Here is a 26,069-nt window from a genome sequence, read left to right on the forward strand (position 1 = left end):
CTCTCTGAGTTCCTCAGAGAAAGGAATACAGGGATTGAAATAGAACCTTTAGAGAAACTGAAATATATTGTCACACAGACATGAAGAAAGAGTATAAGTTATAGTTTTAAGTAAGTAGAAATATATCTTAAGTGCCTTAAGAGACTGTGTTAGCTAGTAAAAGGCCCTAAAGCCTAGTTTAAAGTTCAGTAGTGTTACCTTACACAAATTAACTTAGCTCCAGACATAGAAACATAGCAAAACATTGCTTGTGTTTCTAGATAGAACAGATAGAACTATTTGCGTGAACAGATAGAACTATATGCGTAGATTTTGTGTAAGAACTGACACTACTTTCACACACAGAATCAACCTCGGATAGGTTTAGGAAGAATGTTTTAGAATCATGTTTTTAGCTGATTGGATGATTTATTAATAAAATCCCCCTGTATTGGGGTGCAAGGGAGGAAGAAGAAAAAGGGTGTGGGAGCTGCTGCTGCTTCTGCTCTTTCTGCTCAGAACATGGGGACTCTAGGCCAGAAAACTTTTAACATGGGCTTGAATACTTTGAACTCTTTGCCTTCAAGACTGATGTATTCATGCAATAAACAACTTTACAACAACCAACAACTGCTCCTGTCTCTTTGAAGACCCAAGACCCACTAACAACTCGACACAACCCAACTAATTTTACACTATGCTTTTAGTATTGTGATTTTACAAAGCAATTCTGCCAGGCCTCCCCATACTTATATTTGAGCCACCAGTCATATTGTATCTACCCATCAAATAATAAGCAAAAATCACAACCAAGCGAAGAAGCCTTCACAAACGAAATCTGAAAACTCCATATATACACCTTACATCATCTATGAGATTTAGAATGACAATTTACTTATGACTTTATTCAAAAGACCTCAAAAATCATATTTTAAGGACATTACAAACACAAGGATGCGTCACTTTTAATTGTATACCACGATATGACCTGTAAAACCTGAGACAAGATGTTTCCTTTGATAGTTTTAAATTGGTTTGTTTGTAACAAAAAGGCAAATAGTACTTTCAAAAGAGTTGTATATATATGTATATAGTTATTTCTAAGTTCTTTGTAGTATCATTAATTATTTACCTAAGGATAGATGACAAAGCCAGCTGATCTATGAGTTATTACTGAAAGATTTCTTTTAAAGATATGATAAGGAAGCTCCACCCAGTCTAGGTCTTAGCCCTGGCCAGGCTATGGCCTTAACTGGCAGGAAAAGTATCAAACCTAGGTATTTCTGAGCTAAAGATGAAAGCAAGTCACTTTGACTGGCTGATTTGGCTTTGCAGAAGCTGAACCCCTTTCCTTTGAGATAAATATGGAGGCCTGGTTTGGAAGAGGGCTCTAAGTCCTCATTGTGAAAAGGAGGCTCCTCAGCGATGGCAGACCCTGGGTGATGGTAAAGCATATAGGCAGTTATAAGTTTCACCTCATTAATTTTGTTCAAAGATCCATGTTTTGTTCCTGTTATAGTAGTTAAAACAAAGAAAAGGGGAGAAGGCTGGGGTGGATATGCACCCCCTCAAAAGTGGGTGCTCTCTGTTCTCCTCATATTTTTTAATCAATTCACAACATAACATAGCAAGCCAACAGCTTGTCAGAAGCAGAAGATTCTCAATAGTAAGACAATTTGCCCATCACCCTACTCGAACTCCAAGACTCAAATATTTAAGAAGACATCAGTAAAAAAGATGTGTGCTTTTAATTGAAAAGGTTTTGAATTAAATTGTTTATTGTTTATAGTGTTAAGTTGTAAAATTGTATCTTCTCAGTAATGAGCCTGCAGCATGCCATCTTAAAAACTTGTATTTCTGGTAATCCCCTTTAACAGCTCCTGAATGTGAATGTCACAACTCCAATGATACATGAAATACATCATTGGCTGAGGGAGACTAGGCTTGTCGAGTTGAGTGGAAAGTCTTCCTCAAACTAGATTTATTATCTGTGTCATCATGTTATCTTTGTCATCCTAACTACAAGGTGCCTGCAAAGGAAGACAAAGAAAAATTTGATTTTTTAAATAAAACGCAAAGGGGGAATTGTCAACAGTGCAGCTAGTCTGTAGCTGCCAGATGAATTTGGTCATATCAGATCTCCAAACTCGACCAGCCTAAAAATAAAACAAGAAGTCCCTGGGTAAGCAATGATAGGAGGGATTTAAACTCAGAGACCTCAGCAAGTCGCATGCAACCATAAATGTAGACACATCACTGGCCAGAGTTCTGGGCGGTGCAGAGATTCTGACCAATCAGTTGTCCAGGCCTGGGAATTTTGAATCCCCTATAAAAGGGGCTTGTGACAGTGGTCACAGGGGTTTTCAGGTGAGGGAAGAGATGAGAATGTTGACTCCATGTTCAGAAGGCTTGATTTATTATTTTATTATATATATATATTACATTATAACTATACTAAAAAGAATAGAAGGAAAGGTTTAATCTCAGAAGGCTAGCTTAGAATAGAATGAATGATAACAAAAGGAGCTGTCTCAGACTCTGTCCGAGATAGCTCAGCCTTGATTGGCCATTAATTATAAACATCCAAGATGGGCCAATCAAAAATCCACCTGATGCATTCCACAGCAGCAGATAACCATTGTTTACATTTTGTTTCTGAGGCCTCAGCTTCTCAGAAGGGAAAAAATCCTAAGAAAGGATTTTTAGTGAAAAGATGTCTGCCATAATAAACTCTTGGCTGTTTGTTGAGGACCCTCAGTGAGTCTGTGTTGTTTCTGTCTCCAACCAACGACCCCTAACGTAATAGGGAGAAATGGGATGCCCAGTTTCAAGTCTTTGTTCTCACTGAAAAGACCCCAGAAACAAATCCCTGTCCCAGCGCTTCCTCCGGTGCAAGATGTTTTAGCTCAACTCCTCCCACAGCTCTTTGTTTTTCACACTTCCTTGGTTCTGGTCAACATGGAAAGTGTGGTAGGCCAGGGACAGGCGTTCGGAAGATTTCGGGCTGTAACGGAAAATTACAGGAATCCTTCTACCCCCCTCCCCATAGATAAGGATCACCCTTGGAATGTAGCCAGACGTGTAGCCCCCCTAACCTATGCATGCCAGTAACTTTCCACTCCATACTAACCTTAGAAAGTATAGCCAAACCCCTGTCTGACGTAGAGAGACCCCTTAGTCCATAAATACCCTCGAGACCCTTCAATAAACGCCTTTAACCGTCCACCACATTGGTGTTAGCGTCCATTATTGGCCACAAGGGATCCCACGGAGGAGATCGCAGTGCTGGACCCCGATACCAGGTCGCCGTGGCCTTCACAAGAAGGCAACAGGAAAGGCAAAATAAATCAAGGAAACCTGTTCTTATATGATGGCTAGACTAATTTTTTATTTGTTGGGGTGAACCATCCTCCAAACTCCCCTGACCACATCCTCTCTGAGCATAAAGGGAACTTTGGCACTCAGTTCATATATGATTAACATAGTTATAGACACATGGGGTGGGATCCAGATGGTGATGTAACTGGAAATGCTTTATGCCATCTTGTCTGGCTTCCACTCCATTTTGGTGCAGGTGTCACAAGGTCTGGTGTCTGCCAGCTCCTTGCATGGATTTTACTATATGCTAGGGTATCTGAAATAGCACCTGTGATCATGGAGGTGAAGCCCAGAAGTCTGATAACAGTAGCATGTTTTGCTGGTGATACATAGTCTTTCAATCAGCTGAAGAGATGGAGAAAAACAATCTACAAAAGCATCATGATGCTATAAAGTCTACTGACAGCTTGGCAAATCATGCTAAATTTAGTCTGCAGGACAGGGATCACCAAGATTATTAAAATAAAAAAGGGACTAAAAAGTCTTGTGTTGTAGAGTTTTATGTAATGACGAAGCAGCTCTCAATAGAGAGGTGGCAAACCTGCATCTAGAAAACACACCTGGCTTGGTCCTACCACTGCCTCCTGCTATTAATAAAACAGGAACAATGAAAAGAAAGGATTAAATTTGCTTAGATTAGTATCTTTTAATACTTCTGCACTATGCCTTTAGCTAGACACACAAGTAGGACAGAGCAGATATGGAGAACAGTAATGGATAGGCAACTCCTTAAGTCCGGCTCATGTGGAACATATCTTGTTGAAATCAAAAAGGTTATCTTTCTCTTATCATTAGCCTTAAGCCCACAACATGCTCTGATATTTACAGAAGTACATTTTCCCCGTATCACATGAAATGCAAAAGCCTTTTAGTTGTTGCTAGCATCAGGAAAAGAGATGCAAATATGGCATTGCCTTTCATGATGTTTTGCTGACAGGATCACAGCCATACATCTGCCTTCAGGGGTGACTCATGGCTGGGCATATTTTCACTGATACCCTCAAGCAAGTAAGGGCTTAGCACTGATCACAATGGTAGAAACAAGAATGGCTGGGTAGAAAAACCTCACTTCACCAGAGCTTGAGACATGGGTGACAGGCAGAACAAACTCCCTGATGGATGCTACATACCAACTGCTCCACGTTACTACACATGGACAGCTTGGCTAGTGTGAAGACTACACTTGCAACTCTGGGGATGGTGCTGGGGCAGCCAAGTCGCTCTTAGATGAGCCAGTTCAAGATTGATGCTAGGTATAAACTTGACTGAACTACAGATGGCTTCTGCTTGACCCCTCCTGATACCATCTCTGCCCTGCTCCATCACCACCTTGCCCAAAGAGCACTTGATGGACTAACTGGGTCCCAATGATATACCAAATAGCCTCATGAGAGGGTGTGGGAGTAACCACAAACATGGGGAGGAAGGACCTTATGCCACTGCAACCCTCTCCAGCTCCCTATATCTGTTATTCCCTTGGTGGCAATCAAGGCTGACGTTCCTCTGCTTTCCAATCTTAATTAAATGACCAGTTTTAACTGTTTGCTGTTCACAACAGTGAGTTTCTTCAGCAGAAATATCCCTTCTCTGTCTGCACCATTTACCTCCAAGTACCTTCAAAGCATCTGCATCTGCTCCCAGCTGCAGGGACATTGGCCATGGTCCTCAACAGCCCTGGCTGGGACAGGCAGAGCAGCCCCTTGTGGCTCTGGTCATCTCAAAGCTTGGAGACTCACCAGCTGCACATGGAGGAAGCAAAAGGGATACATATTTTTTCTAATGAAAAGGGGAAATCAGATGTCTTTTGCAAAGAGGGGATTGATAAACTCAGTCTTTTACTCCATTCTCCCCAAGACATGGGGCTGTGCTTCCCTCTGTCATCTTCTCCTGTCCTTGCCCATAGATTGACCGATAAAAGCCTCGTGAGATACCAGCCAGCATCTACTCACACATGAGGATTTCCTTTAGATAAGGTATTCAGCTTGATTTGACTTTTGAGTCCAACAAGATGTGATTGAATCAATATGATTATGATGGCACAAACTTTTTAAGACTTCCCCAGCAACGTTTTCCTGGTCTTCAGCAAAACTGTCCCCTTCATTAGGTGACACAGAACCATTTCAGTACTCTGTTAACTAGAAGACCAAGTAGGTACAAACTCACCTGTCTTAACCTGTTGCAACTCCATATATTCTTTGCAAATCCTATCTAAACTGAACAAGGTTTCTTATCGCTCCTACAAGGCTGGTGTAAACTTCTGTTCACACATTTTTTAGGCCATGGGGTTTGGGCAGCCAAACCTTCCATCCCAAAACACATCATACCAGGATGCCATGGGATCTGGAGAAACCCTGTGCAGCACCAAGTTGACTTGCAAGGCTTCAATATATACTTAAGAAATGGTGGGTTTGGGAACTTTTTGAAAAACAAAAAGCCAAACTCAGAGCCCACCTGCCCAAGGAGACAACATTCAAACACAGCTTGTGGTCTGCTAGTAGAGAGGCATTGGGTTGGGAATGGTCTGAGGAAACAATTTGAGAAATGGGTCTGTTGTGCCTCATTTCCCAGAATATTTTTTCTTGCAGGAGAGGTCCTGCCACTGCCCAGGAAAATTCCCTCCTTCCCTAGAGTAGTTGCCTATGGTATGTCAAATCAAGTTGCCCGTGGTAATATCTTCGTAGGATGTATCTTGTATGGCAGCAAACAGTGGAATAGCATTTGGCACAATAAAACCCTCACTGGTGTTTGACACTTGCTCACATGGACATCTATGAAAAATTTGCCTCCCCTCCTCTCTTTTAATAATCCCATCAAACGGTGATGTCCTCCATCACCCTCATCCGGAGGTGGCAATTTCACCTAATGTGTCGAAGTCAACAGAGAAAACATTGGGTGCAGGATTTCTGCTGGGTGAGGTAGGAAGGGTGATATGTCTTCCTGGTCTCCTGCCCTGATTATAATCTCTTTGCAGTAGGGACCTCACCACCTCATGTAGGCTTTTACAACACCCTGTGGAACCAAACCTTCCACCAGATGTGGCTCTGATGTTGATCACTGTTACCAAAAATGTGTCCAACAGACCTGCAGTGGTCCTTAACTGGGAAAGTTGAAGACTGTTTTAATAACACCTCTAATTCACTCTTCATGTCTATCTTATGCAACAAATGAAGCATGCATCCCATAGAAAAATTACTCATGGAACATAAAAACATATCCTATATGCAAGGAGAAAACTATGGTTGCACACCCATAGGGTTGCTTCTCCCCAAGGGAGTGAAAGGTACATGACAAAGACCTCAGGTAGGTGAGCTGTCCTCCACTGTGATGTGGTGATAGCATTCCCCGAGGAAAGGTGATGGAAAGGAAGCAGGGACAAGAACTATTTATAGCACAGCTGGACATCAGCATAATTTTGCATGAGAAACAAAAGGTGCTTCACTAGCCCAAGACTTGGACCCCTCCTAGTCCCAAATGCACCACAGAGACAAGGGGACCTTGAAAACTCCCTGCATCAAATCACATGGCATGGAGAGAGGAGGGCTGCTGAGGTCCCCAGACAAAGTCTAGGGGATGGGACCATGACTTTTCTGCTTAAATAATTATTTAAGAGACTGTTGCTTCACTCCATCTTCCTCTACCTGAGCTTTTTAGCTTTTTGCAATTAAAATTGTTTTTCTAAGTTTTGACAGCACTGTGAAAGACTTGGACAGGACTGCATACCTTGTGCTCTTTCCATTTTATTTCATTTGTGACTGATTAGAGTTGAAACAACCCCATGTCTACTCCCCCAAATGATACTGTATCAATTGGGTTTTAAGGCTTTTGTCTCTCCTCCTGGGATATTATCCCAGTGCTACTAGGTTTCAGCTGCATCTCACCCCTCCATCTTCTCACCCCAGCCCAAGGCAGTTTCTTTTGCTATCTCTCCTTGTCATCTATGCAAGAGGCAGGGATGCCCTGGGGGGCTGAATGCTTCCTGCTGATGGTTTATCTAAAGAGACCAGAAAGAAAAAGAAATAGAAATAGAAATAGAAATGCACATCCAGTGTGATCCCTCCAACTGTCTGGTTTTTTGAATGGGAAGGAAGAACCAACATGCAGTTCCATGTCTCTGGTCCAGCTCAGTTTTGGGCAATGGGTTCAGGCAGAAGGTATCCTTTCTCTCAGCATAATGCACTCTTCATACGGCAGAGGAAGATCCCCTTGGTGAACTGGGATGGGAGCAGAATCCTCTAACCCTCCACTGCAATTTCTTGGAGAGTTCAGCCCAGCACTGTGAAAAAGCCCACCTGGTTTGCTCTTGCAACACAGACTTCAGCTTGGTTTTAACCATGTTTTGGTGATCACAGGGCTGCAACCCAGCTGAAACAAGACCTTTTTTTTTTTTTCCCTGAATCACAAGACTAAATTGGCTTTTAAATTGCATACAGAAAAAAGGAGGGAACCCCAAAGAGGAGAGAAATGGAATTTGCTGCTGGAGAACTGCCCTGCCCACAACAGAATGTTTCTAGAATGCCTGAGCAAACTCTTTTCAGCAGTTTGTTTTGTTTGCTTAGTAAAATTCAGGAAAACCAAACCACGCACAGAGTTAGCTACATCATGGCTGTTCATGAGTTGAGAAGCAATGGGAAGATATGAGGACACACTCCAACTACTATTACAGGTGTCTATAAGACTTCTCTGAAAATCCTCCCTGTGAGGCATCACAGTTCAAAGACAGATTTCAGCTGATTCTAGGAGAAAATACTGGACACTTTTTCTCCTGTTCAATCACATTAACCTTGTAAACTCTTGGTTTTAGAAACAGTTGTCTCAGCCACAGCAGAACACATTGGCAGAAATAAAGCTGCATGTACAACTAACTCCCTTATTTCCCGCTTATTTTCACATTTAACCATAGTCATGACTCCTATCAAGGACTCTATATGCCCTTGTATAATTAAATATGCAATTTACACAATTAAATATCCAATTGACCCAATTAAATTAACTCAAGGGATTAAAATCGCCAGTGCCATAGGAACTTGGCTGCCTATTTAGCAGACAGGCATCTGAGACTCTCTGCAACCCCTTCTCAACCAAACCATGTCCACTTTGTAGGCAACCCTGAATGTCAGCAAATTTTGCTTTTCAATAGAAAGAGGGGAAGCAAATCCCAAGGACTCAAAGCTTTTACAGATAATATCTTGCCATCTGCCTCTTCTAATATAACTGGGAGAATCTGGCTATGCTGGAATAAGTATAAAGAGAAGAGAAGATCCTTAAGATACTCCTGGGGCAATATAGGACATAACCCAGACAAACCAGGGGGATGGACAGACTGTATTTTCAAAACATTAGTGCTCAAATAAGGGTTTATGCATTAACCCAATGCTGGCAGCTGCTAAAGAGCAGTATTGTCCAAAGACACTCCATGAGACAATGGGAGAAGATGTGTGTCATGGTTTGACACTGGCACAATGCCAGTGCCCCCATGAGAATACCCTCTCCCTGGTTTCTGCTGTGAGATGTGACCAGGAATAAGCAAAGCAGGCTCCCACTTAGGAAGAAAAAAAATTATTAACTAAACTACAAGGGAAAGGAAAAAAAAAAAACCAAAAACCACACAAGGAAAATGAAAACTTCACAAATACATCTCCTCCTCCTCCCCACCAAATTCCCAATACAATACATGCCCCAAATCATCGACTCTCGGTCTGGCACCACCCTTCAGAATACTCAATCCTCAGTTCATCAAGAGGAGAAGGAGTCCTTCTTGTGCCAATGGTGACCTCTTCCTTTCATGTCCAGAGCTCTCACCACTGAACACAGACCAGAGCTGCTTCTAGGGTCGACTTTTAAGGATGCTTCGTCCCACTCCAAAAAGGCACAGTCTCTCCTTTGGGACATCTTCCCCCCCATATTTTTCACCCCTTGGGGCCTAGGGGTACCAACACTGAACCCTCTTGGTTCTGAGGCATTGCCTCCCCCTAGATGCAGTCTCTGTATCACAAGGAACATGGTTCTGTCCATGGCTATACAAAAAGAGTCCAGCAAAAGCCACTCCATCATCTCTTCCCACTAAGATTCTTCTCTATTCTTCCAACATCTCTCACTTGCCCAGACCTCTCTCACACTTGCCCATTTCCTTCTTCATCTTCCACTCTATCTCTCTTCTAGGAAAGGTTAATGTTCTGTAAAATTTTCATTGTCCGAAAAGGTGTTAAGAGCTCCTACAAGCGGCTGGCTGCACATCCCCCCCCCCCCTTCTTCTCCTTCTCAGCCGCGCTGCTGGCACAGGCACATGTTTATCAAGTTTCAAGGTAACAGTCCCAGGCACCGGCTCTCTCTCTCTGTCTGTCTCCCGGGGGGGGACTGCCCGATGGCTCCCGGTGTCTCTCTCTCTCTCTCTCTTCCACCCTTCCACCCCCGGGGTCAGGCCTACCTCTCCCGGCCACATGGCTTTTCCCCTCCCCCTGCCCAGCCAGCAGCTGGGCCGGGGGAGAGACCCGAACTCTTTCCCGCCGGAAACCCAAGAGAGCCTCCCAGGGGGAAAGCCCTGCTTTTAACCCCATGTTCTCAGAGGCGGATCCAATGTCCCAATGGTCACATTAGGTGCCAATATTAAAATCTGAGCACCAATTGGCCTGACCACAACATCCCAGAAAACATATCTCCTGTCAAACCACCACAATGTGCAACAAAGAAGAGTAGATTAAAAAAAAACAAAACCAAAGCATTTAAGATGTTTCATCTACCTCCGTTCGTTTCTCCTCCTTCTGAACAGTTTTTTGGTGTGCGCAATTTCAGCTTCATGAGGCAACGAATGGTAACCCTGTAAAACAGAGGGAAAAGCAGTGATCAGTTTCAAGAGACAGGAGGCATCAATATGAAAGGGGTCAGAGTGAGACAGAGCTGTATAATCAACATGTGACTGTGATAAAAGAAACAGTTGCCATCCAAACCTCCTTACAACTTCTCAGACCCTATTGAAGCAGGACTGGAAATCCACAGACTTGTACCCTCTCAGGGCTGTTGCAATGAGCAGATGAAGTTATCTGCAGTTTCTGTATGGGAGAAACCACATGGAGCAAATAGCTGGGCCATGGATGGATGGATCCCAATACACACCATTGACAGGGAATTCACCCATTTCACACATGACACTGCTGACACTGGTGCACCTAAACCACCCACTTTCACTGGGCTGTTTCATTTGTATATTTATCTAAAACCCAGCTGTACAAATTTCTGTAAAGGGATGATGCTCAGCAGCCTTTTGAGGATATCAGAGTAAGCCAACAGGAGCTACAACTGGCAGGTCTGTTGGGGCTATGCTCCCACACCATTAGCAAGTCAACAACCACATCACAAGCATCTCAATGAGCCTTCCCACTGTGAGCTAGTCAACACATCCCACCCCTGAGGAACAAAAGGGCAGCATCCACCTTACTGGAAACAACTGAGATTATAAGGATGTTAAATGATTTGCCCAAGCCAAGACCGTCTAAGAGCTGTGTGTAACTCAAGCTGCTGTCTTGCTCTCTTCTCCACTGAAGGTGCTCTGACTTGGTATGTTTATCTGATTAGAGGGATGTAGATGTGACAGTTTAGTCAAAGAGAGAGAAACAGATAACTTTCCCAGGCATCATTCTGGGAAAAGCTGTGAGAAGCTAAGAGAAAGAATTAAAACAATCTTGCAGCTGGTGTTTTGAACAGTTGTTTTCTCATAAGATGTTTACCAAAGGGTGTCTTCTTAATTAGCCAATGGTGTGAGGGGTGTTGATTAAATAACCAATCAGGTCCACCTGTATCGGAACAGTGTATAAAAGACTGGGTTTCTAATAGACTCAGATTAGCCTTCTGAAGAGACCTAGAGTCTATGTGTCACCTTCACTCCCATTCCTGACTCAATGGTGACAGGGGATGCTCTATTTATTACCTTACTATGAACATGGTGAGGCTTTGTTAATGTGATCAAGGAGCTCCGAGGTTCCTAGATAAAAGGCACTATGTAAGTGCAAAGTATTTTTTATTTTTCATTGACCACAGAGCTGTTATAACCATAAATAATTTCATTTATGCAGTATTGTACTTCCCCGGATGGCAATAAAAGCCCTGTAAAAGTCACTTCTTTTATTTCCATTTCAATCTATCTTAGCCTCTGAGCTCCAGACACTGCTGGTGAACCACCATGCACAAGGGGCCATGAAGGAGCAGTATAGGAAAGGCAAGGGCTGGGTGGAGATATGTCTCATTGAGCAGCAGCTTTGTCAGATTGGCATGACAAAATAATTCACTGACTTCAAAAAAAAGTCCCTCTTTCTTTGCAGGAAAAGTCTTTAAAGATGATAGTTAATTTTAGCAACAGTTACTGAGATAATAATATTTTGAGTTTCTCTGGTGGAAGATGCAATGGAGAAGAAAAGTTGCTGGGGTGGTAATGAATTTAGCCTTGCAGACTAGAGAAGGCATCCCCAAGTCTAAGACCAACAAGATTGATTATGACCATCCTTTCTGACCATCTGCAAAGAACCTGGAGAAACTGCTGCAACAGCAACCCTACAGCTCCCACAGCCACTGGAGCCTTCCACTTTGGAGACCTTCACTCTTCAAGACTTCAAACAATGAAGAACTCACTGAGCCCTTTTGTAAGTCCTGATGCTGGCTTGCATGTCCCCATTTGAACCTTGATTTGGCTGCAGTGTGTTTCCTGAAAAGGTAGTTTCCCTTTTAATTTTCTTCTTCACTTTTTCAGAGAAAATCAGATGCACCATGGTCATACAGTTTAGCACAGGCATTAGAAAGCATGTTCAAGAGTAGTACCCAGTCTCAGTGACAAATTTATCCTTCTGTCTCACTAAAGGACCCTTAACACAGAGGTGCCACACCAGCCACAGCATCCTACATGATCCCTCATAGCAATGGTGCAGGGGTCATCATTACATGAAGTTGTCTGATCTTTCCTGCAGATCTACTCGTCCAACAAGGATCTGCTCAGAGATGGCATGTTTTTCTGTGGTCCTCTGCTCACATCCCTGTAACCAGCACCAGAAAGGGCTCTCCTCATGCTCCTTAGATCTCAACTCACCACTGAAAGATAGCCCATCTTTGACTAGTAAGAGGCAGATTAGGAGTAGGGAAATCTGGCAACTTGCCCTCACAGGGCTGTGATTGGGTTATTCCCTAGCTAACCAGGTCTGACTTAGGCTTCTCTTGCAGCCAAACACCTCATGGATAATTCTGTGTGGTATCTTTGATGCTTAATAGCTTAGAATAATACTGCACCTTCTTCATTGATGAGGGCTGTGGCTCGATTTTTCATCATCACTTATTTTTCCCAATCACTTATTTTCCCTGAATAAATAGGAGGAGCTTAATTTATCCAAGATACAGACCACTCTGTGCTCTGTAATGAGTCTAAAAGAAGATCTACACAAGAGGGATGGTTGTTGCTCTGTGATGCCTTGAGAAGCTACCTAGAACAGAGGCTAGACAGTGTTAAAGGAATAAAGTAGGCATTTTTTTAAAAAGGCTTTCAAAGAATAGACCTTGGGCAGTAAAAGAGCCTGGTCGAGGCTATACCCAAGATGGATGACAGGTCACATGTTTTCACACTTTTATAAGTTTTGGTCCATTTACATACTGGAGTTAATTGTCCAGTTACAGCTTCAGGTTATGAAGTCCCATCCTCCCAGATTACTCTCCTCAATTCACTGTTGTTTATACTTTTTGGACCTGAAGCTGCAATGGTGTCCTCGGTTCTCAGGCTGGAAAAGGATTGTTTCGTCTAACTAAACTGTGAAGAGAACTTGCTAACACTTTATATGAAGTTCAGAGTTATATAATAATGCAGTACAGAATCTGGAAAATATGAAAGCTAACACTTAAGGCATCACCTGCTTGGGCCAGAAGACACCATCAAGCCCAGGTGTTCATGGTTTTCATAGGCAGGTTTGCAATTTCTCAATGGGAAACAAAATCACATTTGGTCTCTTTCCCACATAGGTTTTATTTTGATATTTATTCACAGGTGGCTGGAGGAGAACATAACAAATCAACATTTCAGTGCTACCAGTTCTGGAAGCGAGGGGTGTGGGAAAAGCAAAGAACAACAAGACCATGGTCTCATGAAGGATTGCTAATAGGGGTAATTTTCAATTTTGGAGCTAAACATTCTGCAGTTTACATGGTGGGAAAATTTGGAGCAGAACCTGAGAAGCCCATGGGACTTGTAATGCATATACATTCAAGTTTAAATCATCAATGTGCACTTTAACAAAAAAAGGGCCAATAGCTCTGGAAATGAAGGGGCCTTTGGGACTGGTCTGCTCTCTGGGCCAGACCCCTAGAGATCAGCTGTGTTGTGATGTGCATATTCAGCTCTTGGAGAAGGCAAGGTGATATGACTGTGAAGCTTAGGTGATTGTCATATGGGCAGCTAGCATACACCAAGGGAAATCTGCCATCTGCTGGAATTGCTGCAAAAAGACAGTAAAGGGAAGCAGGTTTGAAGCCCATGTGCACACTTTTTGAGCTTTACCTTCCTAATGAAGGCTTCTATCCAGCCCTCAACCCTGTCCACTTGACTGACAGAATGCAGAAAGTTGGCAACTGCCTCTTTGTTGCCCCAGACCTATTTACATCAAAGTTTAATGAAAGAAGAAATAAAAAGCTTTCAAGATCTCATTGGCAATCTGTAGCAATCAAGAGCCTTCCACTTCTTCCCTCACCAATACCTTCCTCTCCCCAGCAACATCCCTCTCTTGAGCCTTCCCACCAAAGCTGTGGGGTACTGGCCTGGGATGGACACAAGGAAGAGGGGCAGGACCAGAGGAGGGAAATGTTTTGGTTTTAAAGATACCCTGCTACAAGCAGGAGCTTTATTATTTTTCTCATGCCTCCTCTGCACCAGCATCAGCTGAAGAAGTAAAAGGAAGGCACCAGCTTTGCCTCTTTTACTGGTGATGGTAATAGATAGAATGATAGTATCGTAGAATGTTTGGATTGGAAGGAACCTCAAAGGTGATCTGTTGTCACATTATATCACAGTACAAGCTGGCTTGTACTGGGCATTAGTCTGGTTATAAATAAAAATCCCAGCATGGTTCCATAAACCGACCCCATGGCTGACTGACAGGGGCTTCACCCAATAACATCCTTCCTTAAGGTGCAAGCATATCACTGGTCCAGGACCTGGGGGGCGTAAAGATCAGACCACTGAGCTGTCTAGACCCTGGAGTTTTGAACTGCCTATAAAAGAAAGCTCCGAACAATAAAACACGCTTGTGGAAGGGGCTAACATCGGGCCTGTTAGCTAAAGGAGCGAGAAGAAGCTGAGAAGTAAGAAGCTGATAAGGAGCTCTCTCCAAGGCTGTAACCAAGGAGACCAAGAGAAGAAAGATAAGAGAACCTTGCAGCTGGACGAAGTATTTTTAGAAAGTTAGTTGAAGTCACTATAACTTTTCACCAATAGTATTATGTTGACTTATTGTGGCCAATAGTTAGGGTAGAAGATGCATAAACAATTGGAAAGTGTATAAGTCAGCCATGTTCAATAATAAAGAGTTGCCAACTGAGACTGCTTGTGGTCTCTGCTTTGTGTCGTGACCGCCTCGAGAGCAACATCTGGTGATTGCTGACGTGATAAGAACATAGTCGGTGGGGGCCCATATGGGGTCCTAGCAATTAGCAACCGTGACCCACTGGGACATAATGGGGGAGGCGGCATTAGTGCAGCTGAGAGTGGCAGGTGGAAGCCACAGGGAGGTCCGGACCTGATTTCCTCCTATCAAGACACCTGGAAGTAGGTGAGCCACCAACTAGTAATAATGGGACATAATTTATCTAAAGAGGAAGAAAATGTTCTGGCTACATGGAAAGTTTTGTTAAGAAATAAGGGAATTAATACGTCAGACTCTGCCCTTCACAATATCTTGCTGTGGGCTAAATCAGAGAATTTTGGCACTGATCCTGACACAGAATTTGATGTTAAGGCATGGAAAAAAGTCGGGCACAGACTGTGGGAAGTCATCCGAGCGGGAGATAAAACAGTTGTCAATCTAGCAGTTACTTGGGAATCGCTCTTTGAGGCATTAAAGGAATGGAAAACAGAGCGAGAACAAGCAGAGAGGGATGCGGACGAAGAGTTGGGGCTGATAACAGAACCTGACGGGGGGATGAGGCAGAGGGGGCCTCTGATGGGGAAGAAAGTCTGGGTGCCATGCAAGTTACCTGGCAAGCTGCCAAAGCTTCTGGGAAAGCTGCCAAGGTTTCTGGGAAAGCTGCCAAAACTTCTGGGCAAACTGCCATAGCATCATCTTATAAGACCCCTAAACCTCTTTATCTCACACCTGGCCAGCAGCTCGCAATGGTGCCTGTATATACTACCCCGCTAGGCCAGTTAGCTGAAATGTCTTTAGCAGAGAGACAAACCCAGCCATCTGCCCCCCTGCTTCCCTCCGCTCTAGTCCAGCCGTCCGCCCCCCCGCTCCCCTCTGAGCGGCTTGAACAACCTGCAAGGCTGTATCCTCCGTTACCTGACAGTGAGAGTAGCAGCGAAGCAAGTGATGAGTCGCCTGCAGTAACATCTGAGTTGGGGCAAGGAGCTCTGGTCTCTTTACCTCCTAAGAGCTCTAGCCTTACTGCCCCATGGACTTTGCCTCCATGTCAAGTAACTGTGCTTCCTCGACACCCTCAGGAGTTTTGGGAATTTGTTAGGAGGAAAGCAGTTGAAGAAAAGAATTGGGACATCATAGAAAGGTTAGGTGCTCCAAGAGTACCTCAGGAGAACAGTGCTAATGCAAATGTTGCCTGTGATAACCCTATGGCTTTTCCAGTTTTTGAAGCAGCTCCTGGAACAGGGCAGGATGACAGTCATCACATCTTTGCCTAGAGGGTTGTGCAAGACCTCCAATCGAAAGTGGCTCAGTATGGTATTAATTCCTCACAGGTAATGCAATTAATATGTGTAATTAATGCAGATTTGCTTGCACCTTATGACATCATGCATCTCGCTACAATTCTATTCCAGCCAGTACAATACAGTGTATTTCAAGAAACTTGGAGGCGAGTGGCTGAGCGCACCGCTTTAACAAATATGCAGTTGCCTCAACACGACCCTCGTCATGCTGTGGGTGTTGATGCCCTACTGGGCACTGGGCCTTTTGCCAATCCAGATTTACAGGCAAGGTGGGATCCTTCGATTTTGGTGCAAGCTCAGCAAATTGGCATGAGTGCCTTAATTAAAACAATGGAAATGGCAGCTCCAAAACAGAAATATGTCACTATACAGCAAGGGATGAGAGAACCATTTTTGCAATTCGCGGAAAAACTTGCTGCAGCTATTGAGAAACAGGTAGATGATGAAACTTTGCGAGACAAATTGTGTATACAATTGGCTGAAGAAAATGCAAACCCAGACTGCAGAAAGATTATTGACACTTTACCTGGGGAACCCACCTTGTCTGAAATGGTTACTGCTTGCTCGAAAGTTGGTTCAGTCGAGCATAAAATGGCAGCTCTTGCTGCAGTGCTAAGACCTTCAGCGAAATGTTATAATTGTAGACAACAAGGGCACGTAAGGTCACAGTGTACTGTCCAGAAAACAATATCTAAATCAAGTGCAAGCAGTGATGTTGTATGCAATCGTTGTGCTAAACCTGGGCACTATGCTAAACAATGCAGGAGTAAATATCATGCAAATGGTCAGCTGTTGCTGGGAAACCCAAAGAGGAGCGCAAAGGGGCACATGGGGAAACAAATACCCCAACAACCACTACAACAGCAAATGCGGGCCTTCCCAGCACTGCAAAGCTACCCATTTGTGAACAATACTCAGGGGCAACAAGCGGGTCCGCAGAGATTGGTATACCCACCGCTGACACAGTAACCATTCTAACAAAAGAAATATGTAAAGTGCCCCTCGATGCCTGTGGTCTGATAGGATGGGGATTGAGTGCGTTTTTGATAGGAAGATCAAGTACTATACTTAGAGGTATTCATGTGTATCTAGGGCTTATTGATGCTGATTATTTAGGAAAGATTCATGCCATGGTATCCATCAATGACCCTCCTCTCACTATTCAGAAAGGAACTTGCATTGTTCAAATTGTGCCTTTTGTGAGTTCTGTTCCAAATACAGTGGCCCGAAGTCGCGGCACAGGAAGTTTTGGATCAACAGGAGTACCTCAAGTGTTCTGGACTGAGAAAGTAACGGAGAGCCGTCCAGAAAAGATGTGCACTCTCACCGCCAGTGGATGTCATCCAGGAACCATATCAGTAATGGGATTGAGTGACACTGGAGCAGATATCACAATACTCTCACGACTTTGCTGGCCTCAATTGTGGCCTCTCACTCGTGCAAGTTTTGGACTCCTGGGGTTGGGTGGTGTTACAACAGGTGGCCTGTCAGCCATTGTAATTAATGTGAAACATCCTGATGGCCAACAAGCTAACATCAGACCCTATGTTGCCAATGCTCCTCAAAGTTTGTGGGGACGAAATTGTTTATCTCAATGGGGTGTCAAAATTACTATGGATTTTTAATAGGGGCTACTGTGATGCAGGGCAATGAACGTCCAGTTGTGGCCCTGACATGGTTGACAGATAAGCCTGTCTGGGTTGGCCAGTGGCCCCTTACTACTGAAAAGCTTACTGCCCTGCAAGAATTAGTCACAGAACAACTGCAAGCGGAACATATTGAGGAATCATTCAGTCCCTGGAATACCCCTGTTTTTGTAATAAAAAAGAAATCGGGAAAATGGTGACTTTTACATGATTTACGGCAGATAAATGCTGTAATGGCAACAATGGGAGCTTTACAACCAGGCCTTCCTACACCTACGATGATTCCACAGGAATGGCAAATAGTTGTCATTGATCTGAAAGATTGTTTCTTCACTATTCCATTGGCTGAGCAGGACAAAGAAAAATTCGCTTTTACTGTGCCTTCTATAAATCATGCTGAACCAAATAAAAGATATCAATGGAAGGTACTTACCCCAAGGCATGAAAAATTCACCAACTATTTGTCAATGTTTTGTGGCACAGGCCTTGTCAAAAGTGCAGGAGCAATTTAAAAACTGCTACTGTTATCATTACATGGATGATATCTTGTTGGCAACTGACAACAAACAACAGTTATCAGCTCTTAAACAATGTGCTGTGACAAATTTGAAGGCTTTTGGCCTGATCATTGCTCCAGAGAAAGTGCAGGAACACATGCCTTGGAAATATCTAGGTATGTTGGTGACCAACACTCAAGTTATGCCTCAACCTGTAAAGTTAGACATTGATGTTAAAACTGCTACCGATGTACAGAAATTGGTTGGTTTAATAGGTTGGATTCGATCATATTTAGGTATAACTAATCATCAGATGCAGCCATTGTTTGATTTGCTGTCAGGCATCACTTCCTCTACTGACAGGAGGCAATTGACCCCGGCAGCAAAAAAGATCCTAGAAGAAATTGAATTAGCCCTAGCACACAAATTTGTTAACAGGATAGATACCTCTGTTGGTGTTCAATTGTTTATTTTGAAAGACCATGAAATACCATGTGGGATACTGTGTCAATGGAATGAAAATTGGGAAGATCAACTGCATATTTTGGAATGGATATTTTTATCTTTCAGATCTCGGAAAACAGCTCCGGGACTTTATGAGCTTTTTGCAGACATTATCATCAAGGGCCACAGGCGTTGTCATGAGATTTTGGGACACGACCCTGTGACCATTGTGATACCTGTACAACAGTGGTATTTTGAATGGTGCTTTCAAAATAATCATGAATTGCAATCTCCCTTATCTTGTTTTACAGGCCAAATCACATACCATTTGCCTTCTCATCCTGTTCTAACACTGACTAAAGAGATTCCTTTTGAAGGGAAACAAATTTGTTCTCCTGTTCCAGTGGAAGGTATAACGGTTTTGACAGATGGATCCGGGAAAACCAGAAAAGCAGCTGTGGCTTGGAGAAAGGATGATCACTGGGAATATGAGACAATGATTCAGCAGGGATCTCCTCAATTGGTTGAACTTTCTGCTGTTCTTTTGGCTTTTACTTTATTTCCTGGTTCTGTAAATATAGTTACTGACTCCATTTATGTTGCCAATTTGGTTAAGCATTTAGATCAAGCAGTGTTGTATAATATTCAAGAGAAGCCATTGTTTATCATGTTAGTGAAGTTATGGACAGTTATTGGTGCTCAAAAACATCCTTACTTCATCATGCACATTCGCAGCCATACATCATTACCAGGATTTTTTGTTGAAGGCAATGCCTATGTAGATTCTTTAGTAGCTGCTGCTGCAATCAAAACTGTACCCAATGTATTGCAGCAGGTAATTATATCTCATCAATTCTTTCATCAGAGTGCTCAAGCTTTACATCAGCAATTCAAATTGTCTCCTGGTGAAGCAAAATCAATTCTTTCTTATTGTCCTGACTGTCACATGACTCATGTCACTCAGTATTATGGTACCAACCCTAGGGGTCTTTTTGCGTTAGAAGAATGGCAAACTGATGTTACTAAAATGCCAGAATTTGGTCACTTTAAGTATGTTCATGTTACAGTTGATACCTTTTCTCATGCAATGGTTGCTTCAGCATTCACAGGAGAAAAAACTCGTGATGCTATTTGTCATTTTTATCATGCTTTTTCTATCCTAGGTGTTCCGTGTCACATAAAAACAGATAACGGCCCAGCATATGCTTCGCAGAAAATGCAAGCATTCTTTCATGCTTGGGGCATTGAGCATTCTACAGGCATTCCACATGTCCCCACGGGCCAAGCAATTATTGAAAAAGCTCATGGACTTCTTAAACATCAGGTTCAAAAACAAAAAGGGGGAATGCAACAGGAGCCACCTCAAGTGAGATTAGATAAAGCTGTTTATGTGTTAAACTTTTTGCGTCCCCTACCTGACTCACAGTTATCTCCAATCTTTTACCATTTTTCCTCTTTGAATTCTATGCAACCAGATTTCCGTAGAAATGTCAAGGTATGGGTTAAGGATTTGATTACTGGTATATGGTCTGGCCCAGTGGAACTAATAACCTGGGGGAGGGGTTATGCTTGTGTTTTGACAGATAATGGTCCTAGATGGGTTCCTGCTCGCTGTGTTAAACCTTACCTAGAGCGTGCGGGAAAGGACAGGATGGATGGTTCCGCAGCTGAAGCAGAAGGTGCGGATGACACTGGCTAAGACCATATATCAGTACTTAAAGATGGATGAAGGACAGGAACAATGTATTAAGAATGGGAATTTTGTTGATGGTTGTGATTGTTTTGTGTGTCCCCTCTCTGCTTGGATTTTTGCAAAGGGCCCTGCAAAAATCCATAGCAGCTGTATTTACAGTTCAAAAACAAAAAGGGGGAATTGTGGGAGGGGCTAACAGCGGGCCTGTTAGCTAAAGGAGCGAGAAGAAGCTGAGAAGTAAGAAGAAGCTGATAAGGAGCTCTCTCCAAGGCTGTAACCAAGGAGACCAAGAGAAGAAAGATAAGAGAACCTTGCAGCTGGATGAAGTATTTTTAGAAAGTTAGTTGAAGTCACTATAACTTTTCACCAATAGTATTATGTTGACTTATTGTGGCCAATAGTTAGGGTAGAAGATGCATAAACAATTGGAAAGTGTATAAGTCAGCCATGTTCAATAATAAAGAGTTGCCAACTGAGACTGCTTGTGGTCTCTGCTTTGTGTCGTGACCGCCTCGAGAGCGACACACGCTGTTTGCTGATGACCAACGGAGGTTTGTAGTGTGTCTGTCTCTGACACTCGACCACCGGGGTAACAGGTGTGTAACCAGATTGTGAGGCAGAACAATCATTTACCTGTGGGCAGAGTGGACGGAACCAGAGGACAGTGCCTGCAGAGCCTGTCCCCACAGCGAAAAGCTGGAAAAAAACTGAGGTGAGGAGAGCCCACCCTGCAGCGGAAAGCTGCAAAAAACCACAGCCAAAGGGCTGTGTGAAACAAAAAACCGGAGAAGCTGAAAATAGAAGAAAAGCCCCACCGAAGATAGGGGGGCTTTGTGTCCATGCAAGATCACCCAGTACCCCAGGTATGGAGACTTCTTGAGGAATGGGACGTAGATTATGATGAAAAGGCATTATTAACATTAATAACGTGGGCTAAAACCCACGGATTGGATACAACTGAAGAAGCTGCCTTTGACTTTAATACCTGGGCACGAACTGGCCAATTTATAATTCAAGCAGCTTCCAGAGGCGAGAAAAACGACATAAGAGTTATAAAGCCTTGGAAACTTATCTTAGATTTAATAACACTGTTAAATACCGAGGCATATGGCGAGAATTGAACGCCAGAGGAGTTATCGGGGGGATGGGCACCCTTCCAAGCTTGCAGAACATATGGCCAGACGAAACGGCCGCCATGTGCTGCCATGCTGCCCCTGTGGCCGAGCCGCCCTGAATACACCACCCATGCTGGCGCCGTTCCCTGGCGAGCTGTTTTCCGCAACCCCCCCGCATGGCGGGGTCCCGGCACACAGCGAGACAGAGGGGGGTGGCGGGGTCCTGGAGGCAGGCGGAGCCACAGCAGGCGGCAGGGATGGGCCCATGCCGGGATGCTATGCGGCGCCAGAGCGTACGGTGCCTGCACCCCGCAGATACTGTGCGGCACCGGAGCGCCCAGTGCCTGTGCCGCGAGGCTGCTGTGGTTTCTCAAACCGCACCACCATTTTAGCTGGGCAGCCCGTGACCATGACACAGCTCCATGCTGCTCCCGAGACCGCCCCCCCACCGCCGGGGCCGGCCGCATCTTCCATCACCATAGAAACGTCAAGACTGCCTCCTCCTGAAGCCGGGGGGCCCGGCCCCAAAGATACACCCCCAACTCCGTGGAGCTTGGCCACGCCTTCATCTGGGGATGTACTTACACCCCCAATCCAGTTTACCTCAGGGGGCAGAGCCCCGCCCCCAAGCCAACCTCCGTGGAACACATCCGCGCCTCTAGTGGTCGTGGCCCCATCCCCGACCCTGCCTCCATGGGCGGGTCTGGGAATTACATCACCAGAAGCTCTTACAGACGTCAAACCCAGATGCAGAGCATGGGAAAAGCCCCTGCAGGAGGCCCACCGAGCACACGGCGGAGGTAAAAAGCATGTGGGAATGTTATACCATAGGAACATTAGTAAACAAGCCTGCCTGAAAAAATGGTATTGGCCACGTAGCACAGCTACCTCTTGGCAGCTAGGAGCGGGCCACCCTCTCACCAAGCCCAACGGGAAGCCAGCAGCTCCCTGCATATGGGCAGTGAAGAGGCAAACTAAAATAATCTAACAGCTCCAGCCAAAGCAATACCAACAAAAGCAGTGCCAAGTTCCTACCTCTCAAACCTCAACAAAGCTTCACAGCCACCCTGCCTTCTACTGCTTCAACTATACAAAGGTTCTCATATTCTAGACTAATAAACTAATAACATGTGCTAAGAGTAAAACTAGCTCATATAATGTAACTAAGTCAACCAAATCCATCACAGTTATAAAAAAGGTGTCACACAAAGGTTACAAAAATGAACAACTTTTTACTAAATATGTCCTAGAATTCATAGTACAACATTTATTATTATTTTACATTTGCTAAAGCCAAAATTAATAAGTGTCTCATAGCTGATTCTGTTACAGTTACTAAGAAAGCATTATGTTTCTGTATCAAGTATGGACTACTGTGTATTAAAGATATCCTAGAATGTATGTTACTAAGTTTATTCATAATACTTCTATTATTTTTACTCACAATGCAAGCAGAATATCAACTAGATCAGCCTGGAAAATGCAAAGAATTTACACATTCTAACATTCTAGATCCATTAAAACAAACATAAAAACATTAATTCAGTAACGTCATAAGCAAATTTCAGTTGCAAAGTTTTCTAACTGAAAATTTGCCACCTGTCATCATTTTAAAAGCTAAAAGTCACCTATTGAAGTGAATAACAAATTTCTAACTTCTAACAAAAGGAAGAAAAGTATATTGCTTGCACTGTTAGCATAATAACTGAAAGATTAAAATGCCTATATTTCTTTAATTATTCAGAAGTTATTAATGTTAAAATTTTTTGCAGTAGATATTAATAAAAGCTTGTTTTAAAAATATAAATACAGAACACCTCTCCCAACCAAGTTCATGGCCCTGATCAAGGCATGAACCTGGCTGGTAAAGGAGAAATATACTAGTAAACCTAAATGATTCTGTCCAAACTTTACAAAAGCTAAACCCTTTTCCTTTGAGATAAACAAGAAAGCCTCGTCCAGAAGAGGTTCTTTCAAGTCCTCATTGGGAAAAAGAAACCCCTTAGCAATAGCCAATCCTATATAATAGTACCTTATTAATGCTGTTCAAAATCCATGTTTTGTTCCTATTTTTATTTATTAATACAAAAAAAAGGGGAAAAAGGTTCGGGTGAATGTACAGCCCCCCCTTTAAGTCTTAGGTAATATCATGTTCTAATGTCTTTCAATGATATTACAGTACGATAATCCTATGATAAATGCATTTCAATAGACACCGAGACATGCTGGATACCTGCTAGATGTGTCCGGCCTGCACTACATCCTGCTCAGAAGCACAGACAGCATCCTGATGTCCCCTCAACAGACATCACAGAGCCGTGTAACCAAAACAATTGATGACTACCTGTAGGAGCCACAGGGCCTGCAAGGGCTCCCTGGCAGTCAGTTGCCTAGGATAAGAAATGCCTAGTCACGATGACTGGACCAAAGGAGCCCCTCTTCTGCCTTCAGATGCTTGTTGTCTCTCTGTAAGATGATAGGTCATATTCACCTCGACCCTTACCAAAACCCCTATACCCTATATAAACCCCTATTTCTGTGCTGTTCGGCAGAAGAGCTGTCACTGTGACCCCTCACAGGAGCTGCCAATAAAGACACCTCTGTGGAACCTCATACAGCCTTCTCCTCTCCCTGCCTCTACTGCAGCACTTAGCAAGCAAAGAGCTGAATTCACCAAAGAGCTGATCTCACTTAAGAGCTGAGCTGCATGATAAGATTGCCTGCAGCTGGGAGCCTGCCTGAGGGACCTGGACAGGTTGTGCTTAGCAAGACTGCGCTATCCAGACACCTACGGCAGCCGGGGTCGGAGAGACCCCTAGAACCCTCGCTGTAATAATTTTGGCTCCCTGAACTGGGCTGCTGGCATCCTGGCACCCCCAGAGAGCAGCATTCGTCTTGAATAGTTACTGCCAAGGGTCACTACAACCTCCTGAAGATAAGTTCTCCGTTATAGAAGAAGTTATCTGAAAAGGCGTCCAACGACCCTCCACATCGACATCTGGGACAAGATCCTGAGGAGTCGGACACGGCAGACCACCCACCCACCAGCAGTTTTTGACCCACATTCGGCTGAAGAAGTGTAAGTTTTAAAACAGCCTTTATTGTGCGCTCTTACCTTGGGTCCTTTTTTGTTTGTTTGTTTGGTTTTTTTTTCTTTTTTGTTTTTCTCTTTCTGCTGCTGGAGGGGAAAAGGGAATGAGATCAAAACCTAGTAAATGAAAACGATCCCAGAACAGGAGAGATTTATATTTACAAAGCCTAAAAATCTTATCCGCTAACAGCTTTTCTTTCTCTAAAGACAATCTCTCAAAAACTAACTTGAAATAATTTATAAAATTGATTATTTCCCTGTTTCTAGATACTAACACACAGACTATCGCTCTAAATTCTTTATGGGACACAGTAGGGACAAGAATATATTCTCTCCAAACTCATGAAGATTTTTCTGTCACTCAGTTTTTTACCTCTTTTTGTTCTATAACCAAAACGGTCGAAAAAATAAAGAGCTCAATTTCTCTGCAGCCCTCCCCTGCTGAGGGCATTCCGACCTTATCTCTCCCACCAGAGACTCTCTTCAAATGCTAATAACACAGATAACATTCCTCTTCTCTCAGTCTCTGAATCCTATCCTCTGCTTTCTCTGGGTTCAAACGCTGTTCTGGGGCCGTGCCACCCTCAGGCCCCCTTCCTGGGACGGGGAACATGGCATTCTTGCTGCCCCCACCCACCCCCTCCACACCTGCGGGGTCTGTAGGTCCTGCCCATCCTTCGGTTTCCCCCTCAGACGCGGCTAGTGCAGACTCCACTCCACCTATAGCGCAATCCACGGAATGCTGCTTGCACCCTCCTCCCGTGCTATCTTCAGGTGTAATTGCGCCGGTTTCTATGGTTTCTATCGGGTCCACCCTCCCTCACTCCAACATCTCCGCGCAGCCTGCCGTGACCCCCCCCCCCCCCCCCACCCCTGGCACTGCCCCCTCCACCCCTGCCACCATACCTCTCACCCCTGTCACGTGTCTCCCCACCCCCGCTACCATTCCTGCCGCAGCAGGCAGTCTTCTCCCTGCCTGCCTGACACAGCTCCGGCAAACCACGCTGTACGCCCCGTCGTGCCCGCTGTGGCAGCACAGCCCCTTCCAATCCCACTGCCTCCTCTCCCCCGCTTCTCCCTTGCCTGCATCCTCAGGCTTTGCAGCCGCCCATCCACCCTCAGGGTCCCCCGAACGGCACCTCCAAGACCCCCCACGGTGCCACTCCACTTCTCCATGTGCCTCAGTCCTGCGCAGGTTGTGCCACACGTGGTGCTGCCATTCCTGCTCCACTGCTGCCTCCCTCTAGCCAAACTCTACCATGTGCTCCCCCGCACCCTCTTCGGTCCCCTACAAACCTGCAAACTCTTGCTCCAATACGCCCAAA

At 44.2% G+C, this 26,069-nt stretch overlaps 1 protein-coding gene and 1 long non-coding RNA gene across 8 annotated transcripts in view; both read right to left on the reverse strand.

Annotated features, from left to right (window-relative positions):
• The window catches only part of LOC139598928 (uncharacterized), a 567,429-nt gene that overhangs the window by 190,634 nt on the left and 350,726 nt on the right, over positions 1–26,069 (reverse strand). The window lies entirely within an intron of this gene.
• The window catches only part of LOC139598927 (CBP80/20-dependent translation initiation factor-like), a 283,857-nt gene that overhangs the window by 60,815 nt on the left and 196,973 nt on the right, over positions 1–26,069 (reverse strand). For 4 of the 7 annotated variants that reach the window (XR_011682077.1, XR_011682078.1, XR_011682079.1 and 1 more), the window contains exons 1-3: positions 25,393–25,586; positions 24,769–24,831; positions 10,095–10,171 (exon numbers count right to left, since the gene is read on the reverse strand). Coding sequence is in view for 2 of the 7 variants with exons in the window: in XM_071445861.1 (XP_071301962.1) it covers positions 10,095–10,171 (77 nt within the window). In the remaining 5 variants the exon portion in view is untranslated. Of the gene's footprint in view, positions 1–10,094; positions 10,172–24,768; positions 24,832–25,392; positions 25,587–26,069 lie in introns of those variants that run through there. The other 3 variants (XM_071445861.1, XM_071445860.1, XR_011682075.1) reach the window with 2 other exon arrangements.

Source organism: Agelaius tricolor, unplaced genomic scaffold (genome assembly GCF_023055355.1).
Source record: "Agelaius tricolor isolate 1412-34295 unplaced genomic scaffold, bAgeTri1.0.p SCAF_21, whole genome shotgun sequence".
NCBI lineage: Eukaryota > Metazoa > Chordata > Aves > Passeriformes > Icteridae > Agelaius > Agelaius tricolor.